Genomic DNA, 24,789 nt, shown 5'->3' on the forward strand with positions numbered 1-24,789 from the left:
CCGGCCCATTCTCAAATAACTTAAATATATTGTTAATACCCTTCAATGGGAAACTTACAAATGCCAAAATAAATGGAAAACCGAATTAATAAGTTACATTTTTAAATAAAACAGGGAACCTACAGACCAAGTTACTTGTGTAGTGTTTATTTATTTGTTATATACCTTATTCTATTTGACGATCCACAAGCTCCCAAGTTGCTTGTGAGCAGGAAGTCTAAATTTGTCTTGTTCTCCACCTCGTGCCCCCTCTGGTAAATAACTTTAATTTTCTTAATATTTTGCCCAGCAGTTTCCAAGGTTTTTATTATCAAGTTAAAATGATATAATTTTGAGGCACGAGGGGCATTTCAAAATTGTGCCCAAAAAATTATGATATACGTCACAATTTGTCGAGGGAAGTCATCAAAACCGTGTTGATAAGAGGTATTATGCTTTGGAGAATAAGTACAACTTTGATGGTCTGTACTATCCGCCACCATTAAATAAGATTAAAAAATTTTGAGAGAAATAACCCTTAAGTTCAGTTAATGTGTATGCGCTAAATGAGGATAATAAGGTGTGTCCGATTCGGATAACCAAAAAAAAAAAAAAAAAGAAAAAAAATCATTTCGATTTGTTGCTTGTAACAAATGAAAGCGGTGCTGCACACTACTGCTACATCAAAAGTTTCTTCCGACTTGTGAGACCTCAGGTTACAAAACATCAATATAAGAATGAGTGTGTAAGATGTGCTTTAAGTGTTTCGCTAATCGACCTCGGAAAACAGGTGTAACTGCTATACAGTATCTTGAATGGCACATAATTAAATGTGAAAATAAATCATAACCAAGACTTAAGTATATTTTCCGTGTTTTTTTTACTTGTAGTAGTGTAGAATTTATTTAATATAATTTTTGTTTTTCAAAACAACTTGTGGAGTTTTTATTTTCTCAAACCTGTTACTTTTGTGTCATTTTTGCAATTAAAGTTGTTTTGTATCGACCAGGGATGGAACCATGGACAAGAAACGATATAATCAATCAGTATATGAATAAGGTATTTTTTAATGAATTTTGAACTTTCTTTATTAAAATCGGATAATAAATAAAAAAATTATATATGGCGACCATAACGGAAATTGTACAAGTGGTGACATAATTCAGAATATCGCGCGTGGCGTAAGACATTTTTATTACCTTTTATTGAGAATTTTTTAAATATAATCATAAATTACTAGTTTACTCTCGCCGGAAATCGAACCGAAGACCGAAATAGTTAAAATAACTAAACATTTGAGTAGACGATTTTTAAAAAAAAATTTGGAATTTTTTTTGTTATTTCTAGCATAAAAATTAAGGATTTTCAAGATGGCAACCGTAACGATAATTGCAACAGTTATGTCTTAATACTAGATGGTGGTTCTGTCTCGAAATTGTGGTGCTATTATTACTTAAAATAAAAAAAAAAATACAAGTCCAATTATGCATGGCATTTTTATATAAACCTTATTTAATTTTCAGTCTGGTAAATGTCGCGATGGCCGTGCGGTTTAAGGTGTATGTTTTCCAACCTAGAGATCAGAGCTCTGATGGTTCGAATCACAGCACTTCCAATATATTTTGCATAAAAAATTAAATTTAATATGTCGATAAAGAACATAATAGCTCTGGTAGGTAATGGAAAATAGACCTTATGTGATGTGACAGAGCGACGCTGGCACTCTCTAGGAACAAACAGAAGAAACAAAGACGACGGTATCCAAGATGGCAGCCTCCAGTGGAACAAGAAAAAAATCATGAGCGATGCTGGTGCTCTCTAGGAACAAACAACAGAAACAAAGTCTACGACATCCAAGATGACGGCCTCCGGCAGAACACAAAAAAAAAATCGATATGGCGACCGTGACGAAAATTCCGTCATGAGTTAGTGGGGCACTCCATTTAAAGATGGCGGATCCAATATGGCGGATCCATAATGTCCGCTGGGTCAAGGTCAAAGGTCAAGGTCACGGTCATCCAAGATGATCGCCGTGACGTCACAATCCAATATTACAGTCGGCACCACAGTCAAAACACCCAGGACCCAGTGCCTGGTTGCTCTATTATATACTACTATTTTAAAAAAAAATTTAAAAGCCTTCAAATTATTTCAAGATTTCAGTTACATTTTACTCTGCTCAGCACATTATCAAGAAATTTCCTTTTTTCTACTAAGAAAATCGGACATAAAACCTACACGGTCCATTATCTTAAACTGAAACTCACTTGACTGAAATAAATGAGGAAGGGGAGGAAATTGATCACATTTTCCTGTAATCCTCTAAGCCTGAAGCATACACAACGCACGGAAAGTTCTAGCTGAACCGCACTCTGCTTTGACTCAGACCATAACATTTCTCCACCGTAGCCATAGCTTAGACCTCACCTTACTACACTCAAAACTTAATCTTAATATTATCATATCAGTAAAGGAACCTATATTAATCACAAAAATAACACTGAAATACATTTTTGCATCCCTCAACAACCACAAAAAGGTGTATTAAAAAAGAAATAAAATTATTTATAGAAATAATTATTTTTTGTATTTTTCCTTGCTCCTTTTCTAACTAAAATCTTGGTCAAATAATGCAAAGGTCTTATATATATGAATATAACAAACACGTAATTGATTTTCTTAAAACAACCAGTTAAACTGTAATTTGCTACTGAAAAACTACTTAAGTAAAAAAAGGTAAATAAATTAACCTTACCATAGTAGGATTAAAATTGCGTTATAGTTTCAAGGCATTAATTTGAATTACCCTCCAGAGACAGTGTTTTCGAAACAAGTTGTACCCCACTTAGAAGCTGCACTAGCTCCATGTGAGTGTGACCAAATGAAGAAGAAAAACAAAATAAATTACTTTTGTTTCACTTCAAAATACGCAACAGGCACTAGGCCGACATGCAGTAGGCCGACAGGCACTAGGCCAAAAGGCACTAAACCGACAGGCACTAGGCCGACAGGCAGTAGGCCGACAGGCAGTAGGCCGACAGGCAGTAGGCCGACAGGCAGTAGGCCGACAGGCATTAGGCCGACAGGCAGTAGGCCGACAGGCAGTAGGCCGACAGGCACTAGGCCGACAGGCACTAGGCCGACTGGCACTAGGCCGACAGGCACTAGGCCGACAGGCAGTAGGCCGACAGGCACTTGGCCGACAGGCACTAGGCCGACTGGCACTAGGCCGACAGGCAGTAGGCCGACAGGCAGTAGGCCGACAGGCAGTAGGCCGACAGGCATTAGGCCGACAAGCAGTAGGCCGACAGGCACTAGGCCGAAAAATTGAAAATTTATTTCGCTGGAAATATGTCTTAACTCTGGCAACAGGCACTAGGCCGACAGGCACTAGGCCGAAAGGCAGTAGGCCTAAAATTCGAAAATTTATATCATTGGGAATATGTCTTAACTCTGGCAATTCGCACTAGGCCGACAGGCACTAGGCCGAAAGGCACTAGGCCGACAGGCACTAGGCCGAAAGGCACTAGGCCGACAGGCACTAGGCCGACAGGCACTAGGCCGAAAGGCACTAGGCCGAAATTTCGGCCAAATGACTTTCGGCCTAGTGACTGCTACTCTTTAATTGCATGCAAAAATATTGCGTGGAGTCCTTCCGCGCGGAAGAAGTGAAACTTCGTAATGTGGAAATGAAAATAGGAAGGGGTAGAAAATAATTTTTAGTGAAATCATATTGTATCAAATCAATCTAAAAAAAATAAAGGAAATAAATTTGTAACGATTCATAGATTGATCTTCAGAGAGAGAGAGACACCTATTGAATGTCTATAAAACTGACTTTTTTATGAGAGCAGATTTTCAATAAATAAATCATGAAATCATTCAACGATAAAAGCTGTTTATTTAATTAAGCAGACGGGTTCGCCCCAAGGAGATAATTGACGTGGCGAGACCTCGTGGACATAGAGAAATGACACACACTCACTATTTATGTGTCTATGAAACATGATTTTTTTTCTGCAATTTAAAAAAACGGTATTGATAATTGAAACAAATATGGCGACAGTACAAACTGTCAAGATCTTTATTTTTTTCTTACTTTCTACTTAGTTCCTTACAATAGCAAAACGTAACGTAATGGCTTCAAAGCTATCGCTCGGCAGACATAGAGAAATGACACTAACAGTTTGTATATATATGACAGACATTACATAAAATTAAGATATATTTTTTAACACGTTTAAAATTAATTTTTTTAGACAAAAGATAGCCTATGTCCATCCCCAGGATATAATCTATCTCCTTGCCAAATTTTATTACGATCCGTTCAGCCGTTCAGCCGGTAAAAGGTAACAAACAAACAGACGAACAGACAGACAGACATAGTTACTTTCGCATTTATAATATTAGTAAGGATATATAGGCCTATATATATATATATATATACATATATATATATACATTTTTTTGATTCCTTCATGTGGTCTTGGTTATTTCTGGTGTGAATTTTGCTGATATTCTCATAGTGTTTCTGGTTATTCCTTAGAAAAATATCCATGCATGTATTTTTTTATAAAACAACTAACCTAGCAAAATTTATTCGAATATTTGTTTCAATTAGTTAATTTTTGCTAGAAAGTCATAGAATATAATATTTATTTATCAGTTGAAATTTGAACAAAGATATTTATTACTTAGTCTATTACTTTGCTTTGAGACAGCTGAGAAACACATTCAAGACGAACTTCCATCTCCATGATACCTAGCGATCCCTCCTTCTCTTGTGATCATGAATGAGCATCCGCATCCGACATAAAAATATATATTATTTTTACCTTAACACAACACTTGACGACATGTTGGCAAGAATCGGGACTACTTGCAAAAAGTTATTTTGCATGAGATAAATTAACACTCGCAGCTGAAAGGAGTAAAAGACAGTTACTGCCATGTAGTTTCTTAGCCAAGTAGCCTTTGTTACCATGTAGCCTCGTAGCCTTGCAGCCTTGTAGTCATGAAGTCTCGTAGTCTTGTAGCTTCATAACCAAGTCGACTTGTAGCCAACTGTCACTGAAACAGTTAGGCCTAAGACAGCTGGAGTCAAAGACGAGTGGAGTCAAAGCCAGTGGGAGGCATTGTAGCCTAACGTAAATTGGCGAAAGCATCCTATCGAATTTAATGTTCGTGAAAATGTGCGTCAATTTAGTTAAATGTGCATAGTCAAGTAGGTAGTGTCGTATCTAACTGTTTAAATAGTATCCCTCTGATGATAATGTTTGCCTCTTACAAGAATGTATTCCTCTCAGAAGAGCGCATTCCTCTGACGAGAGCATATCTCTCCGAATTTATCCATCTGATGAATTCGTATCCCTCCGATTGGAGCCTATCCTTCTGATGAGGACGTATCCCTGCGATGATATCGTATCAATTTGGCGTGTCCTTGTCCATTGCGTGTCCTGTGTGTGTACTGTGTGGCCAGTGCGTGTTGTGTGTATTTTGTGTCGTTTTATTTTGTCTATTAAGCTTGCATTTGTACTTCCTTTTCGTTGATTGTGCTTGCGATTGTGCTTCCTTTTCGTTGATTGTCCTTCCGATTTAAATGTGATTCCTTCTTTTTGAATGTCCATCGATAAGTTTGTAGTTGGGCCATAATTGACATTGTGGTTCGGAGAAGCCTGGTCTAAACGCCTTATATTGAACATGACCTGTTTAAAATGTTGGTCGAGTATCGACTTAAATTATCTCTTGGTTCGGAGATGCTTGGCCTATGGATATGATTTTATACTTTAACTGTTTAAAATGTTCGCTAAATATTGTCGAAAAATACCTCATGGATATAGACACGATGTTTCTGACCACCTACAGGATGCACTTGGCTACCAATTGGAGGTGGTCTGGCCACCTTCTATACATGCATTCCTGGTTACTGCATGGACTTGTCTGGCCAACGACTTGGCGTGTTAGCCTTACCAACCGAGTGGACTTACGTTCCTGGCCAACCGACTAACATAGCTTACATCAAGACGTAGCTGGTCACCAATTATGTGCCTGGCCACTGAATAGACATGTTTGACCACCAAATCGATATACCTTGTCACCTACTGGACGTACGTTCCTAGCCACTGAATTGACGTGGCTGGTTAATCAACTGTCATGCGGAGATGCCGTGAAAACAAATGTCAAGGCAAGCAAAGGACTCACTTCCCCTTTAAAGAAGATTGTAGACATCGAGAAACGCTTGTAATTGGCTTGATTTTTGTACTTGTATAAATTCTGTAATAAAGTGTGTTTTGTAATATTGTTTTTTTTTCTCGAAAGGTTTATCTCTAAAAAGTAATGAAATCTAGACAAAGTCGTGCCAAGTCTAAGGTTTCTTACTGAGATTCTTTATTATTATAGTTAATGTTGTGTGACTTGGCCATTGAACATTCTTTATATGTATGTGGGTCAATTTTGTTTACACGTAATGTTATATATGTTTGTTAAGCGAGATAATAGCCCATACTGGTATTGGTAATTGGACGCTAGTGTATCATTTTAGGCTGTTGTTGACTGTGCAACACAAGCATTCAGCATTGACAATGCTGACTTCTGCTCTCTTCTTTTGGAGCGTCAAATCGACCACCGATATAACATAAAATAGACGTACAGACGGATTTCTATCAATGATTAGAAGTCCGTCTGTACTGGAAATAATTTTTTATACTGTTTGTTTCAGGCTCGCCTACACATAAGTATTATTGAAATACGCAGCTTTATCAAGCCTACAATTGATTGGTTATTGAATCAACTTTTTTCAAGTGGCAAATTTCCATCGTCAATGGGTAGCGGTTCTGGCGACAGATTTGTGCAATTGTGTCATGGAGCACCTGGTTTTGTATCCTTGTGTACCCTTCAACGGCCAAGTCACACAACATTAACTATAATAATACAAAAACCTCAGTAAGGAACCTTAGACTTGACACGACTTTGTCTAGATTTAATTACTTTTTAGAGCTAAACAAGCAGCTCCATCGAGACATGGCTAATTTTTTTACAGAATGTTTTTGGTGGGATTTCACTTCTTTTTGTAGAAACGTGGGCATATTGATTTATTTTATTAGATTTTCTTATTTGACACATATTTTTTTCTTTTTAAGAGAATTTTTTTATTATTACAAATCATTCTTTTCTTTTTTTCCGGTTCTGATCCTTGTACAGTAGCAACAGTTTTTCGTATTGCCCATTCAAGTTCATTATTTATTCTTTTTGACGGTTTAGACGGTTTAATTTCTGAAAGATCGGCACGGTATTTACGTCTAAACCTCACGAAATAATAAGCGAAATCAACGAAATGCAAATAAACCCTTCTAATCCCTAACAAACGTTTTCAAGCGCAGTAGAAGAATGTCGTAAACGACTGTAACGCGGCCGGTTGCCACTTCGCAATATAAGGTTATCGGAAAAACAAACGTAAGCGCGTTTTAAAATACAGTCAGATCCATCTAGCGACGTGTGCGGGTATCACCGCCACTCTTAGTCCAATGACTTATATTTTGAACAAATTTTGAGCGAAATTATTTAATAATTTAGTGTAATTTGTTTATTTAATCTGTGTAATGTTTGAGTAGAATAAAGTTAATCGTTCGACTATTTCTTCTTGTAAACTTGTAAGTATAAGTATAAAAGCCAGTCTAGTCTTATCCAGAGTTTTCCTTTAATTTTATTTATATGCGTATTAAAAGCAGAAGGGAAGGCATTCGCCCAGCAGTGGAAAGCAATAGGCTAGTTTAAATTAATAGATGTGTCACACTACGCTGGATTTTTGCAATGACAGTCGATTTTTTTATGTATCAATAGTAGAAGGGGGCATTAACATATCTCTAATACAGCTGAGAAAAGCTGAGGGTTCTTCATCAGATACTTCAGACCTTCGATTTTTGACTTCAAATGAAGAGGCAAACAAAGTTGAATATTTTATGTAAAGGCGATATGTCGATCTTTAATAGTTTGGTACTACTGCACTCTTTCGGACAAATTTTAAACTAATGTGGTTGGCAGCGCCCTCTAGGATACGAAAATTAAATGGTGACGTCCAACAGACAACACCAAAATGGAGGACCCAAGATGGCTGCCATGACATCATACTAACTGGAGTAATATCTGCCTTGGCATTAGTGGTGGGATGTCAGTCTGCCGGTGGCTTCTGTGGAAGAAGGATCCGTCCCATTTTTACACGCTTTATATTAGCTTCACCTGTATGTTTGTTTGTTTGTATGTTTTTTTGTATGTTTGTAACCGACTCCTTTGGGTGCGATTTTGACCCACTTTAAACGGCAAGATTTCATTCAAACTTTGTAGATTTATCGAGGACCGATGACAATACACTAATTTAATAAGATTATTCCATTAATCAATTTTCAAAATAAGATTTTTGTCAACTTACATAGTTTCACAAGAAAGAGTTCGCACATGAGCAAAATGGTTTTCTTTACAATGTGCGATTTCTTTTCTTTCGGTTTGTCTTTGGCGCGATATAAACAAAACCTACTAAGTATTGTGACATTTAATTAAATAAAAAGTGAGAATGGGTTATGTTTATTGTGAGCAATATACTTTCTTGAAGAGAATATTATCTATATTTGTAAAAATATGAAGAAGAAAACCTGAAATAAGGGCTTTAAAAGTTGTTTCTTTCGTTAAATAGAGAAACACAATTACGTCTTTGTTTCATATTACCAATAAACCAATAGTGAAACATTATTATAAAACAACATTTTCTGCAAATATTTCACGAAACATGGAAAAATTGAAGTTTGATTTTGCTGTGAAATCAACAGCAGATGGGAAATCAAAAACCATCATGCATAACCTCAATAGCTACACCTCATTGGCAGATTTTTGAAATTCCACTTGAACACCAACCTGCAAATCTACACCAAGCAGTTACAAATACTCCAAACTATGCCAAGGTCAGTAACTCATTAAATAAAAGACATCAAACACGGAAAATATGGATAAGTTTGACAAATGATATATCAAAAACATATTTGGATAGAGAGCAAAACTTACTGTTTAAGTATTTTTACCTGGAAGAAATTGAGGAAATAATTTTTAAAATAAGCCTAAAACAATAATGAATGAAAAATACTAGTATTATTGTGAAAAAGGCATGGGGCGCTTTGGTCCATATTTATCGTACATCGAGCGCCCGATGGTAGAGCAGCCGACATGTCATCGGAAGGCTCTGGGTTCGAATCCCAGTCCGGTCTTTCCGAATTTTTCTCACATATTGTAAACACTCTCATTGAGCAGGTCCTTCCCTCATCCTTTATCAATCGTTATCCATTCCCAAAATTCCTGTTACCTACGTAAATGTGGAACGCTTCACGTAATAATTAATCCGTAACTCTCATCCTTTCCTGCTTCACAGCATTAATTTCGTACAGTATGTAAGACTGGTCGATATCACTTGTTCGTCAATAACCTTATACCATTAAGTCTCACTGTATATATTGATAACGTTAAAATTTTTGAATGGCTTCTAAAATCGAGATTTGACTATCAATAAAGCTGTACACATTAATAATTTGTAAAATAATTACAGTTACTTAAAGTTATCACGGAATTAATAGTAGATTAGAACAAATAACAGTTTATAAAAAAATTTAAAAAACATGCTTTTATAAATAAACAAAACTAAAAATTTAAAAATAAATAAGAGTTAAAATAACCAAAAAACACGCTTTTCTAGAAAATCCAACTAAAAAATAGAAAATAAATTTTAATAAATTTAATTTAAAAATAGTATAAAATAAAATAAAATATATTTTATTTCAAAAAAGCGTGGGGTGCTTGTTAAGATATTATCAAAATGATAATTCTTCTACTAATATCTGTCAGTAAAATAATTATAACTATTGACACCATACACCCCACGGTTTTTTTTAAATAAAAAACTTTTTTTTTATTTTACACTATTTTAAAATTAAATTTATTAAAATTTATTTCCTATTTTTTAGTTGGATATTCTATAAAAGCGTGATTTTTAGTTTTTTTAAACTCTTCTTTATTTAATCGAATGACCATGTCAGATTTGAACCGAGGACTCTATGGTGTGAGTACGTTTTTTATTAAAATTTTATTAATTATTACTTTATAAATTTTAAAATTGTTCCTGTAAAAAGCAGATCATGAAAACATATTTTGCAGATTGATAGGCGCAACGAAAATTACAATGTTAGGAGTAGAGAATTCGATTCCAAGATGGTAGCTGTGTCGTCAGAATCTAAAAACATGGCTGTGACATCAGATTCAAGGTGATGGACATGTTATAAGAATTGTACATGGCAACCATAACGAAAATTGCAACATACCGGGATTGGGGTGCTAAATGTCAAGTTGGCGGAATCCAATTACCGACTGAATTCAAAGTTCAAGATCAAATTTTAAGGTCAAGGTCAGAGTTTAAAGTCAAAGTTCAAGGTCAATATTTTCAAAGTCAAAGGTTAATGTTCTGGGTTAAAGTTCTAGGACAAAGTAAAAAATAAAGGTCAAGGTGGAGCTTAATGTTTAAGTTCAAGGTCAAAGGTATAGTTCAAGACCTTTGATGGTGCTTTCATTGGAAATTGCCCCTCTCGATAGAATATTTCTCCTCGCGATGGAATATTGTCCTACTCGATGGAAATTTGGCCCCTCGCAAAATAAATTTTGCCCCGCTGGTTTTTTGCGGGAAAAAATGGGAAACTCGCCCTAAAAACAGGAAATTCTCCCTCGAAATAGGGATATTTATATGAATTTGAGAAATTTTGAGTTATTTGTGAGGGTTTTGAAGGTCAATTTGTTCCAAGATGGTTGCCGTGACGTCACAACCCAATATTGTGGACACCGACACCACACTACCACCCAGTGCCAGAGTCACCCATTACATAATACTTTAAATATTTAATGAAATAAAATAAATTTCAAATAAGAACAGCTTTTCCTTTTCAGAATAAAATGTTATAAGTTTCATGGCAAACATCAGAACTTCGAGGAAGTGACAATGCTTAGTAAATTAAATAAAAATAAAACCGTAGAAACTTACTTCCGTGTTTATCTTTATATATATATTTCTTGTGTGCGTGTGTATGTCACTGAACTCCTCCTAGACGGCTGGACCGATTTTGATGAAATTTTGTGTGTGAGTTCACGGGCATTCGAGAATGGTTTAGATTCACAATTGGATATTTTATCTGGATTCTGAGTTAATAAAAACTAAAAAAACACTCTTTAAAAGCAAAAATTGCAACGCATTATTAGAAGCCATTAAGTTTTGCTATTGTAAGGAACTAAGTAGAGAGTAAGAAAAAAATTAAGATCCTGACAGTTTATAGTGTCGCCATATTTGTTTCAATTTTCAATACCCTTTTTGTATGTTACAATTTAAATTGCAGAAAAAAAATCATGTTTCATAGCCACACAAATAGTGAGTGTGTGTCATTTCTCTATGTCCACGAGGTCTCGCCGCGTCAATTTTGTCCTTGGAGCGAACCCGTCCGCTTAATTAAATAAACAGCTTTTATCGTTGAATGATTTCATGATTTATTTAATGAAAATATGCTCTCATAAAAAATTAGTTAGATAGACATTCAATAGGTGTCTTTCTCTCACTCTCTCTCTCTCTCTGAAATGTATGTAGCTTGCTCGCGGGTCAGTAATGCAGACAATCTTTACATTCTAGCTCGAGACGGAAAAAAACAGTAAATGTGGTTTACAAAGACATTTTATGAAGTGTCTTCCCGTCATTACATTTGAAAGTAGAAACATATTTACTCAAAATTTAGGTAGTAACATATTTTTATTGCAAAGACTGAAATAGAGGTGAGAAAAATTATCATTTGTGAACATAAGAAAACTACTACAACTGTATCAACTGTTATGTTATAATGTTTAAATTTCTCAATGGTGCAAGTTAATACAAAATTCCATGCGGAAAAAGTCGTGGGCAGCAGATACGTATAATTATAGGTGTGGGGCTATGCATGCTGATTTTTCATATACTGCATGGATGCGAACATGTAAGAATAATCTATCTATCTTACTATAATAAAACAGTACTTTTTCTGTTTGTCTGTTTGTACGCGATTTTGATGAAATTTTGTGTGTGAGTTCACGAGGATTCGAGGATGGTTTAGATTCACAATTGGATATTTTATCTCGATTCTGAGTTAAGAAAAACTAAAAATACACGCTTTAAAAGCAAAAAAACTAAGCATTGTTGATAATTAGCCTCCATGGCAACGGGCTTTTGCATTGTTGTTGCCTCCTGCATAACCATGGGAAAGGTTTTTGGTAACGGCAGTGGCGTGCCCAAGAGGAGGGGTATGTATAATGAGAAGATACAAAATGTCCAGCGTAGAAATACTTACCGCCATATCCATATCTCACAAAAAGTACATTTGGGCAGGATAATGTCTGTCGGGTCCGCTAGAAAGTTATATAGAGAGATAGAGATATAAATAGAAAGATAGAGAGAGTTATAGAGATATACATAGAGAGATAGAGAATTAGAGAGATAAAGAGAGATGCTTAGTATACGTTTAAAAAATTACAAAAAAAAATTGATTGTGGCATTACAACGCATGCCGGGCATTATCTAGTTTAATTGTATATTGTATATGTTATCTAAGAAGGATTGTTATAGTTTTATTTTTCTGAAGTGATGTTAAGTTCATTCTTTGTTAACTAAATGGAAATAATAATAAAATACTACTTGTTTAACATAAAAAAATTCACAATGTGGATAAATACAGGCGCATTTACCAATGTAATACTTCGTTTAAAATTAAAACTTTTTTTGTGTTAAATTATTATGTTACATTGTGTATAGATTGAAATATATTTTATGCTTTGATCATTTTTAAATGTTACAGCTATGATCTATAAGGTTATATTTTATTAAATAATCTAGGTTAAAATAAACTATAATAATTAATAATGCTTTATGTCAAAAATATTTAAAGTTTTGAGGTGACAAAATGTAAGCCGAAGGTTTGTTTATGACAAAAAATACATGAGAAGAAATGTAAAAAATTGCGGATAACGTTATGACATCCAAAGTATATTTATTCCAAGCGATTTAATAGTGTCACAGACTTATCTATTTTTCAATGCTTCTATATATATTCACAATTCAGCAGGCATAAATAACGCCTTATGCAAAAGAAAGTTCTAGGTTTACAAATATAAAAGGATCACTTTAAAAATCAGATACAGATCATTAAATTTAAAATAATTTAAATAATTCAAGGGCTATGAATATAAAAAAGGCATTTTACACTAAAATATATATTAATAATTTATATATAAAGAGCTTTTAACATTTTAAGAAATACATTAATTCTTAATGTAACCATATTTTAACACCTGAAAAAATCTTATGGTAAGGTTATAAGGAAAATAAGATTCAAAATAAACAACAGAAGAATAATAGTATGAAACTTAATGCACATAAGAATATAAACTATATAAAACAAACTAAAAATAAACTACTAAATATTTCAAACATATTTCGTATTGTTTTATATGTAAAGCTAGCAAGAAAAGGGTTATAAGCCAAAAAAATTTAATTGTTTTAACCAAAAATGCTAAGAATATTTTGCAAACCTGAAACAACACTATTTATGGACGAAACAATTCCATTCACAACCGAAGATGTCAGTGTAATTGGGCTCGATTCAGTTGTCACATCTGTATTAGTAGTTGTTGATGTATTATTGGAGCTTGAAATTGTTGTTGATGATTCGTTTGCATCAGAATCACTTGTACTCTCTGCTGTACTGGTAGATGGAGTTTTTGTAGTAGCTGATGTATTAGCGGTGGTTGAAGAATCTAAGTCAGTTGTGTTTGAAGTCACATTCGATTCAGTAGTTGCATCGTTAGATATAGTGGTTGAAGTATTTGTTTCACTTGCAGTGGTAGTAGAACTTGCAATTGTTGTTGATGTTTCGTTTGCATCAGAATCACTTGTACTCTCTGCTGTACTGCTAGATTCAGTTATTGTAGTAGCTGATGTATTAGCGGTGGTTGAAGAATCTAAGTCGGTTGTGTTTGAAGTTACAGTGGATGCAGTAGTTGCATCGTTAGATATTGTGGTTGAAGTATTTGTTTCACTAGCAGTGGTAGTAGACGATGTATTACTAGAACTTGCATTTGTTGTTGATGTTTCGTTTGCATCAGAATCACTTGTACTCTTTGCTGTACTGGTAGATGGAGTTTTTGTAGTAGCTGATGTATTAGCTGTGGTTGAAGAATCTAAGTCAGTTGTGTTTGAAGTTACAGTGGATGCAGTAGTTGCATCGTTAGATAATGTGGTTGAAGTATTTGTTTCACTAGCAATGGTAGTAGACGATGTATTACTAGAACTTGCATTTGTTGTTGATGTTTCGTTTGCATCAGAATCACTTTTACTCTCTGCTGTACTGCTAGATTCAGTTATTGTAGTAGCTGATGTATTAGCGGTGGTTGAAGAATCTAAGTCGTTTGTGTTTGAAGTTACAGTGGATGCAGTAGTTGCATCGTTAGATATTGTGGTTGAAGTATTTGTTTCACTAGCAGTGGTAGTAGACGATGTATTACTAGAACTTGCATTTGTTGTTGATGTTTCGTTTGCATCAGAATCACTTGTACTTTTTGCTGTACTGGTAGATGGAGTTTTTGTAGTAGCTGATGTATTAGCGGTGGTTGAAGAATCTAAGTCAGTTGTGTTTGAAGTTACGGTGGATGAAATATTTGAATCGTTTGATATTGTGGTTGAAGTATTTGTTTCACTTGCAATGGTAGTAGACGATGTATTACTAGAACTTGCATTTGTTGTTGATGTTTCGTTTGCATCAGAATCACTTGTACTCTTTGCTGTACTGGTAGATGGAGTTTTTGTAGTAGCTGATGTATTAGCGGTGGTTGAAGAATCTAAGTCAGTTGTGTTTGAAGTTACAGTGGATGCAGTAGTTGCATCGTTAGATATTGTGGTTGAAGTATTTGTTTCACTAGCAATGGTAGTAGACGATGTATTACTAGAACTTGCATTTGTTGTTGATGTTTCGTTTGCATCAGAATCACTTGTACTCTCTGCTGTACTGCTAGATTCAGTTATTGTAGTAGCTGATGTATTAGCGGTGGTTGAAGAATCTAAGTCAGTTGTGTTTGAAGTTACGGTGGATGAAATAGTTGAATCGTTTGATATTGTGGTTGAAGTATTTGTTTCACTTGCAGTGGTAGTAGACGATGTATTACTAGAACTTGCATTTGTTGTTGATGTTTCGTTTGCATCAGAATCACTTGTACTCTTTGCTGTACTGGTAGATGGAGTTTTTGTAGTAGCTGATGTATTAGCGGTGGTTGAAGAATCTAAGTCAGTTGTGTTTGAAGTTACAGTGGATGCAGTAGTTGCATCGTTAGATATTGTGGTTGAAGTATTTGTTTCACTAGCAATGGTAGTAGACGATGTATTACTAGAACTTGCATTTGTTGTTGATGTTTCGTTTGCATCAGAATCACTTGTACTCTCTGCTGTACTGGTAGATGGAGTTTTTGTAGTAGCTGATGTATTAGCGGTGGTTGAAGAATCTAAGTCAGTTGTGTTTGAAGTTACAGTGGATGCAGTAGTTGCATCGTTAGATATTGTGGTTGAAGTATTTGTTTCACTAGCAATGGTAGTAGACGATGTATTACTAGAACTTGCATTTGTTGTTGATGTTTCGTTTGCATCAGAATCACTTGTACTCTTTGCTGTACTGGCAGATTCAGTTATTGTAGTAGCTGATGTATTAGCGGTGGTTGAAGAATCTAAGTCAGTTGTGTTTGAAGTTACAGTGGATGCAGTAGTTGCATTGTTAGATATTGTGGTTGAAGTATTTGTTTCACTAGCAGTGGTAGTAGACGATGTATTACTAGAACTTGCATTTGTTGTTGATGTTTCGTTTGCATCAGAATCACTTGTACTCTTTGCTGTACTGGTAGATGGAGTTTTTGTAGTAGCTGATGTAATAGCGGTGGTTGAAGAATCTAAGTCAGTTGTGTTTGAAGTTACAGTGGATGCAGTAGTTGCATCGTTAGATATTGTGGTTGAAGTATTTGTTTCATTTGCAGTGGTAGTAGACGATGTATTACTAGAACTTGCATTTGTTGTTGATGTTTCGTTTGCATCAGAATCACTTGTACTCTTTGCTGTACTGGTAGATGGAGTTTTTGTAGTAGCTGATGTATTAGCGGTGGTTGAAGAATCTAAGTCAGTTGTGTTTGAAGTTACAGTGGATGCAGTAGTTGCATCGTTAGATATTGTGGTTGAATTATTGGTTTTACTAGATGGTGTGGTGGATGATGAGTTTGTTTCTGTTTTTGATTCTGTTGTGGATGTTTCTGTTGCTTGTGAAGTTGTTACTTGAGTGGTTGTAACGGTTGAAGTGGTTTCCGCCTCCGTGGTTGTAGTTGTTGTCGTTTTGGAACTGCTTCCTCCAGTCAGTACCTGTAAAATAAAATTCAACAGTGTACATTTATATATATAGATATACATTTTTTTTTGGAATTTATTTTTAATAAAAACATATTTTTATTTACTTCTTGTTTTTAATTACCATATATTTTAAAAATTTTTACTTTTGGTTCCTTTTAATTTTACTACCAATGGCTTAGTTTTTGATTATTAATAAATTAAAATATAATTTAGTAATATTTAAAGGATTGAAAATAGACTTTTATATTTTTGTTCTAAATTAATTCTAATTTATATTAACATTATTTAGATAATTTGTGCGTTAAAGCCAATTAAATAATTTTTAAATTGATTTTTACTTTATTAATATTTGATGTAGGGGATGCGTTGTGACATACGCCATTGCAATGGTATATGTCCAAATTTATTTTTTCATCCTATTATAACTTTTTTAAATTTAAACCTATTATAAACAAGGTTCAGAGCTGCCTTTAAATCTGCGTAGGAAAGGAAGGCGAAACGGCACAAGAAAACAAAAGATCCGTTCTGTTACGGATCAGAAAAGTGTAAATGCGTGTGTGGTAAGAGATAAAAGAAGAGGAAGTACAGATAAATGAAAGTTTACACAATATTCCAAGTAATAAATATTTTCTAAGACTTTCATTTGTGTGTGTTTATAAATATATATATATATATATATATATATATATATATATATATATATATGTATATATATATAAAGGAAGCATAACGTCAAAGCCCAGTGGCTACGAATTGTAATTTGCAAAATGATAGTATTCAAGAATAAAAAAAACAAGATTATGGCTTACATAATAGGTACATAGTTAAAATGGCATGCTGTTATTTAAATCAAATGCAAGAAAAAATATTGTCTCATGAAGTTATACACATATCAAAGCTAATACTGTAACCCGCACGTTGTTAAGGTTTAAAGGGAATTAAAAAACATGGTTTTAATAGTGTTGGTAATGCTGTAAACTTTTCCAAGATTAATCCAGCCGAAACAGGTCTCAAGACGGATAACAAAGCGTAATTATTGACATGCAAGGAAACATTCTGCATATTTAAACCCTTTATAAATGTTACTGAAAAAATTAAGCAAACATTTGCTGGGAAATTCTTGATTATTCAAAAAGAAAAGAAAATGCTAAGCAAAGCATGTCAATAGATTAAGTGAGTATGGGACGTTGACACATTTATCAAACTATCTTTATGAATAAATGAATACAGCATAATATAAATACCTAATCAAAGTATTACAAAGGGGGCATAACTAGTCCTTAAAATTTAGCCTAACCAGACATTACATTAACACGTTTTCATACAGACATTGAAACAACTCAGGGAAAAAAAACAGTTAATCCAAAAAAAAAAATTTAATTGCCATAAGGTAAATAATGACTCGTTATAAGGAAAAACGTCTGCATTACCCTTAATGCAACATGAACCCGCAAGCATAGGGGCTTTGTCACAATAGTTAAATTTTAAGATTTATTAAGGTGGCCAGCCCTTAAATGTGGGAAAATACACAGCATTATCATACTTTAAAGTTCATGCGACATCAATGCGCCGCAGCTTAACATGGCCTATCATTATCCTAAGCAACGAATAACAGTTAACATAAACCACGGGCTTATAATTTAAACGTAATATTGGAAAGTGGCAAACCAAAACAAATGTAGAAAATAAGGACAAAATTAAGTTACATAGTTACGTTACTGGTACCGCCGCTATGCACCTGACAAGCTAAAAACAAGCAATTCTCACACGGACCAACGGACCATCTTCACTAATAACACCTTAATAACAGACGAGACCAGACTAAGGCCGTGACTGGAGATAAAACAGTAATTATACACTGCGGAGGCACAAACTTCGTCTGTTCATAGGCACAAGAAGGGAAACCACAAGTACAAGAGAAAAAAGTGACGTCAACTAATAAGGGGAATGAAAGGGGGAAAGGAGGTATTTAGACGTGTGCCCGACGTCTTCATAGATGGAAAAGTCCACTAAAAAATAACTGAATTTAAATATGATAACAAAAATGATTGAAGTTTTTATGTATTTTAGATCCTGCAAATATATTGCCAAAATATTTGTAATTTTTAAACTTGTACTTGATTAAAGAGTATAAATATTATTTTAATGTTAGTCAAATATTCAATAAATTTATACTAATTTTTTCATGGTTTTAAATATACAGTAAATAATTTAAACCTCAATTTAAAAGAAGAGTTTGGTAAAATTGTTTTTCACCTTCAATTTAAAACATTTAAGTTCATAATTGCAACTTTTATGATGTTAGGTAGAGCTCATCTAGGTGAATTTAATTAGATTATCTTAATATAATAAAATTAGGAAACATATAAAATACCGTAACGATGATTTTTTGGCTTTATGGGTGTCACTATTGTTTCTGACACTTCACAGATTTAATTCTGATGGAAAGGGATGAGAGAAGGAGAGGTGATTAGGAAGACGGAAGTTCGGGATCGTATTAGGTGGGATTCTGTATATTTTCAACTATATGTTAAGAATTGCCTACTCCATGCTTGTTCGGTTAGACACACTTTCTGCCCTCGTCTTTTTTTCATAATTTTCTAACTGTCCACTCCAGCAAAAATGACACCCCCCCTCCCCCCCCCCCCCCCCAAAGATCCAACCCATTCGCTCAGGTCTCGCACGGGTTGAAAGTCAGCGCTTCCTGTGACAATAGCAACCAAGTGCTGAATGACAATACACCCAAAGTGTGGCAAATTACTGGTCTCCGGAGCGACTAATACAGAGCTGATAATGCAAATGTACAATCTCGCATTGACACAAGAATTCCTTATAATATGTCTAAAGAATATTTCCCTTACTGTAAATTATATTTACAATAAAAATTTCATAAAAAATCAATATTTTCGTTAAAGAATATTTTTAATGAAAAATTAGTTATTTTAAGGTTATTATTTAAATTTTTTTAATGAAAATGAAGTAGTTAAAAGTGAATTAAAAAGTTTTATCAAATGTATTTTTTCGAAGAAAACTTCTGAATTTCCTTTTTTCAAATTTTGGGTGCAAAACAGTAAAAGTACTAGTTGCAAAATGTTGTAAATGTTTACATTTTACCTTCCGTTATACTCCCTTTAAATTAACCGTCCAACTGCGGTAAAACATGCGTTCTGCTGAGTTTATTAGAGGAACCAAACGGTCTTAGGTTCGAAAACGTGTACCTCTATTCCAAATCGTTACAACAGACAAAGTACCAGCGACTAGCTACAGTTCTACAATCGGTGAATGGTAAAGAGTATTTCCCGTTTAATGATAATGCGGATGTGGTACCTCCAAGCGAAACAAAAGCCAATTCCGTGTTTGTTATCGACGATGTAATGTTCGAGAAGCAAGGCATAATACAAGAGTACTTTTCCATGGGCAGACACGCCAAGGTAGACTGCGTTTACCTGTGTCAGATGTACAGTCGTATTCCCAAACATCTCCTACGAGACAACGCGAATGTCATAGTGCTTTTTCGCATGGACGAACTTAATTTACGTCAAGCTTATGACGATCACGTAAACACCGACATGACATTCCAGGAATTTAAAGACATGTGCTCCTTGCGTTGGAATAAAAACACGGATTCCTAGTTATAGTCAAAGACGGGCCTCTATATAAGGGCAGGTACAGACGAGGTTTCGATTAGTTTATCGTCAAACATTTCGAAATTCGGTCGTAGCAGACGATACTTACATACTGCTCTCAAGTCTCATGACGACGATATCTTCAAATACATTATAATACTGGCTCAAAAGGTAGAAAGTGTGAAAAAAGAATTACCAGAGTATCTCGTTGCCAACGACCAGCGCGTGGAAGCTTCGGATTATCGCATTCGCGAAATGATTGAAGTATCGAATGCACAGAGACGTGATGATTTGAGGACTTTACAAATAGTCTGAATGCATCACTATCTCACTTGCCAACAAATTCAGATTTAGCCACACACAAGAAAGAAGTTTCTGCGAACGAATAAAACAGTATAAAAGGAGTTCTTGCAATATGTTTTCAGCCAGTACAATGTCGGACCTGGCCATTGACTTTCATCGAGTTATACAGTTTGTTCGTGAAAAATATCTACTTGCTAGACGAACCAGACTTGCACGTGAGATGGAAAATGAGTATATATTTAAACCAATCACTAGTAGCCACGACGAACTTAAAAACAAGGAAGAACCAGCCATAATTGTGAAGACAGAAGTTGAAGATGAAATGCCAACTGTAAAGAAGAGAAAGTATGAACCAGATCGAGAAGAAGAGGACTTAACGAGTACAAAGTCCATGCATAAGAAAAAAATACCGAAAAAGGGGCACCAAGTTAATTCATTGATCCGGCCATAACTGATATCGTTTACGAGTTGGAATAATGACACGACCTACGGAGTGTACAGAAAACATAATACGTGGTTCCTCGGTGCTAAAGAAAAAGACTTTCTACCAGGAAATATCGTGCGCGTAGAAGCGTTCCAAACGCGCGGGACTCCGTGTCTGTACGAATTGCTGTTTCGCAGGGAGCTTAAAGGATATTCTCACAAAGACTTACAACAATACAAAAAACTGCTAGAGCTAACTAATGCATATTATCGCGATAACGATCCAGATAGTGGTGTATATATAGACGAAGATAATGAACAAATCGACATTCTCGCTAATCACCTCAGTGAATTAACAATACATGGTGAAGGTTTAAAAAAGATAGAAAATGATCAGATATTTGACTATTTATATTGGGACGACCCAGTGAATTAGTTGATCGCCTTAGAATTCTACAATGCAACCTTCAAGGTTTTGATGAAGAAGTATGGCATCAAACACTACTCTTAATTTAGTAACGTCAAAGTCTCCATTGTCGAAAGGTTTAACAGAACATTGCGTTCCAAGATGTGGCGACAGTTCACAGCTAACGGAAATTACAAGTGGCTTGACATCTTGCCGAAACTTATAAGCGAGTATAATTCCACAGTGCATTCTACCACGAAAATAAAGCCAAAGGACGTAACGGGCAATCGCCTGCTTCAAACAGTGTTTTCCAACACGAAGAAGAATGATCCACGAAAGTTTAAAGCTAATGTCGGTGACATTGTGCGAATCTCCAAACAGAAAGGTAACTTCGAGAAAGGATTCACTGCGAACTGGAGTCCCGAACTTTTCCGTGTGACACATGTTCGTGAATCAGAGCCTAGGTCCTACTACCTCGAAGATTTGGACCACAAACCTATCCATGGCGGCTTCTATGCCGAAGAAATTCAGCCTACGTTGTATCCTGATATGTACTTGTTGGAGAAGATTATAAAACGAAGAAATGGACGGTCCTATGTCAAGTGTTGGGGCTTTCCACCTCGCTTTAATTCGTGGGTGGCAGATGCAGAAATCGAGAAATCCACAAAACGTTAATATTTTGTCTGTGTTTTGTTTGTACTTGTAGTAGTGTAGAATATATATAATACATTTTTTAAAAGAACTTATGGTGTTTTTATTTTCTCAAACCTGTCACTTTTGTGGTATTTTTTAAATTAAATTTGTTTTCTATCAGCCAGGGATCAAACCAAGGACAATAATCGATCGAATCAATCATTACATAGATTACAAATTTATTTAATGAATTTTGAACTTTTTCCCGAATCTCTAGCATTAAAATTACGAACTTCCAATATGATGGTCTTGATGTCTTATAGGATGATGTTAGTAGAGGATTAAAAGTCTGTTTAAGAATGTTGAACATGGTTTATTAAATTTTTTTCTTTTTACATCAAAATTAAACATTATTGCATCGATAGGGAATCAAACCAAGGACTGGAATCGATCGAATCAATATGTAAATTAATGAGTGATTTATTTAATGAATTTTGGAACTTTTCCCGAATTTCTATCTAAATAATTACACAATTCCCAGATGGTGTCCAAATGACAAGATGACGGGTGTCACAGTAATAATAAATTATTACTGCACTCTAGCAGGTAAGAATTAAACTAACATGGCGTCAGCGCACTCTAGCCAACGATACAATGATGATGGCTTCCAGCAAACGAAGACAAGATGGCGGACATGATGTAATGTTACCTGACGATATATATACTTTGACATAAGTAGTGGGGGTCAGTCTGCCAGCACCCACCACGGGGAAGGATAGGCCGCCATTTTAATTTTTTTACACTCGTCGGGTTCGAACCGAGGACTCCAAGCTCCATGTCGTAAATGTATGTTTTTTTAAATATTTATTATTAAAAATTTTATTAATTTAATTTTTTTATTTTTTTTCATTAAAATAGGATAATAATAAAAAGTTAAAGATGGCGAGCGTAACGATAGTTGCAACGGTGATGTCATAATTCAAAATGACGGAAAACACAATGCCTGAATGTTTGAGAGAGCAAATTGACGTCATCCAAAATGGTGAATCCAAAAAGGCGTATCCAAAATGGCCACCGGGGTCAAGGTCACGGTACTACTTGTCCCATTACGCTGTGTCCCGTTACGCACATCCAAGATGGCCGCCATGACGTCACAATCCAAGATGGCTGCCATACACTATTCTCCTCACCCTGGACCCTTGTCCCCGGAGCCCCCAAACTATACTACTGACCATTTACCGGACGCCGTTATCGCCTGACCCTTGCTACAAGTTTACTTTTCTATATTTGAATACAGAATAAATGGAATTGTAGAGACCCCAGTTGCAGTGTTGGCTTGGTTCCGCGGGACGCGCCCAATGACTTCTGCAGGTGATGACGTCTGCGTCCTTACCCATTTTATAGAGGGTCAGTCTCTGACGAAAATCGGATGGCTTTTCGACAAGGTGATTAGGCATGTTGTCGTTGAGGAAGCTACATTACGCTTAGCTTTCGTCCAGGTGTTGGTGGCTAGCAATTTGTGGGAGAAGGTTTAAAAGACACGACAGGCCTGGAGGGAGAGTGGGAGGATACTCGCTGAGCCTGAGAATTCTGTAGAAGAAACGCCCAGCTTTTGGGGTCACTTCTGCTTGAAGAAAATTAGGAACACAACCAAGGGCAGGTCAGAGCGCAAACTTAACTGGAGACACCGCAATCCTACACCCTTGCTGGGACCTCGCAAAAACTCATTTACCCAAATATTATTTTCATGTCAAAATTCTCAGAAATATTTTGGTTAGCCAACTGAAGTGCTGTCGTTTGTTTAAACTTATTTTACTTAAGGTGAAAAGGATACCCCTTGAATAATAATTGGTAGTAAAAATATGTTTCGCACTGAAACTTAACTTTATTAATGGCAAAACCTAGAAAAAATATTTTTTACTGAAAAAGGCTCATTAAAAACAAATATTTTTTACAGATTAAATGATAACTGCGCAAACCCACGTGCTGCAGCAAGTGCAAAATAAATACAATGCAAAGAAAAATCTTTAACAATAATTTGACTTACCACTTTAAGTTCATTTATAAATAGAAAATTAGCACAAATTAGCCCAATAATATAAACACAACTGACGTTTTCACTTAGCGTTGATTTCATTCAAAAATGTGTACAATAAGTGTTATACTAGAACCCATGTAAAATCCAAATACTGACGGTCTGTTTTACTGGGTGCCACAAGTATCTTAATGATTTTTATTATATTTGCTTTATTGAAGTAAAAAAAAAAAAACTTTTCGAAGGTGGCACCAGAACGAAGCGAAAACACTCGCCCTAGACCTCATAAAAAAAAGGTTTTTCTCGCCAGAAATGTTATATCTACCAAATTACACACCCTATAGAAATATGAGGTGGACACAGTAGTGATGTCCTCTCGAAACTTTCTGCACCCAGAAGCTGTTACTTCCAACTCTCCAGCACATGCAAGTTCGACGTCATTGACGACACGTCGTGTTAAATGCAGTAAATTCTAACATGTCCTTCTTTTTCTTGTACTCTTATACCTCATAAAGGGTCGTCGTCAGTCTGTGTCGTTTTTTTCTCTCTCTCGTGAACATGAATTTAAACCGTACGAAAATCAATATTTCAATCATTTATAAGCTTTCGGGAAAGTACTCTCTGCCACCGTAGTGTTAATTTGTCTATCTACAAAAAATATAAATCTGAAATTGGCGCAAAAAAAGTGGGCAGAAGCTATTTTGGCGCAGAAACCCATTCGTGAACTAGAAGGCTCTCCAATTTAAAGTCCGTTACTTAGGTAAACTGCAGGTGCGCAATAATTAAGAAACAACTTGAGCGATTCTATGTCCAACACAAACAAATTCACTAATCCACGAAATCTTCAAAAAATACTCGCAGTTATAAATCCATCGTAGTCTCTTCGTGGTTCACTGAAGAACGTATATTT

At 35.2% G+C, this 24,789-nt stretch overlaps 3 protein-coding genes across 6 annotated transcripts in view; 1 reads left to right on the plus strand and 2 right to left on the minus strand.

Moving 5' to 3' along the window:
* LOC134531646 (RNA polymerase-associated protein LEO1-like) overlaps positions 1-6,393 on the minus strand; it is a 241,029-nt gene extending 234,636 nt beyond the window's left edge. Inside the window, exon 1 of the mRNA XM_063367415.1 lies at positions 6,389-6,393. The gene's annotated coding sequence lies outside the window, so the exon portion shown is untranslated. The remainder of the gene's footprint in view (positions 1-6,388) is intronic.
* Positions 1-24,789, plus strand: part of LOC134531644 (uncharacterized) — a 784,236-nt gene that overhangs the window by 73,801 nt on the left and 685,646 nt on the right. The window lies entirely within an intron of this gene.
* On the minus strand, positions 12,999-14,955 carry LOC134532225 (serine-rich adhesin for platelets-like). Its single transcript, XM_063368646.1, has 2 exons — positions 14,936-14,955; positions 12,999-14,858 (listed from the first exon to the last, which is right to left on the minus strand). The coding sequence occupies exons 1-2, from the start codon at positions 14,953-14,955 to the stop codon at positions 13,574-13,576; spliced, it is 1,305 nt and encodes a 434-aa protein (XP_063224716.1). The 3' UTR covers positions 12,999-13,573.

Source organism: Bacillus rossius, chromosome 5 (genome assembly GCF_032445375.1).
Source record: "Bacillus rossius redtenbacheri isolate Brsri chromosome 5, Brsri_v3, whole genome shotgun sequence".
Lineage (NCBI taxonomy): Eukaryota > Metazoa > Arthropoda > Insecta > Phasmatodea > Bacillidae > Bacillus > Bacillus rossius.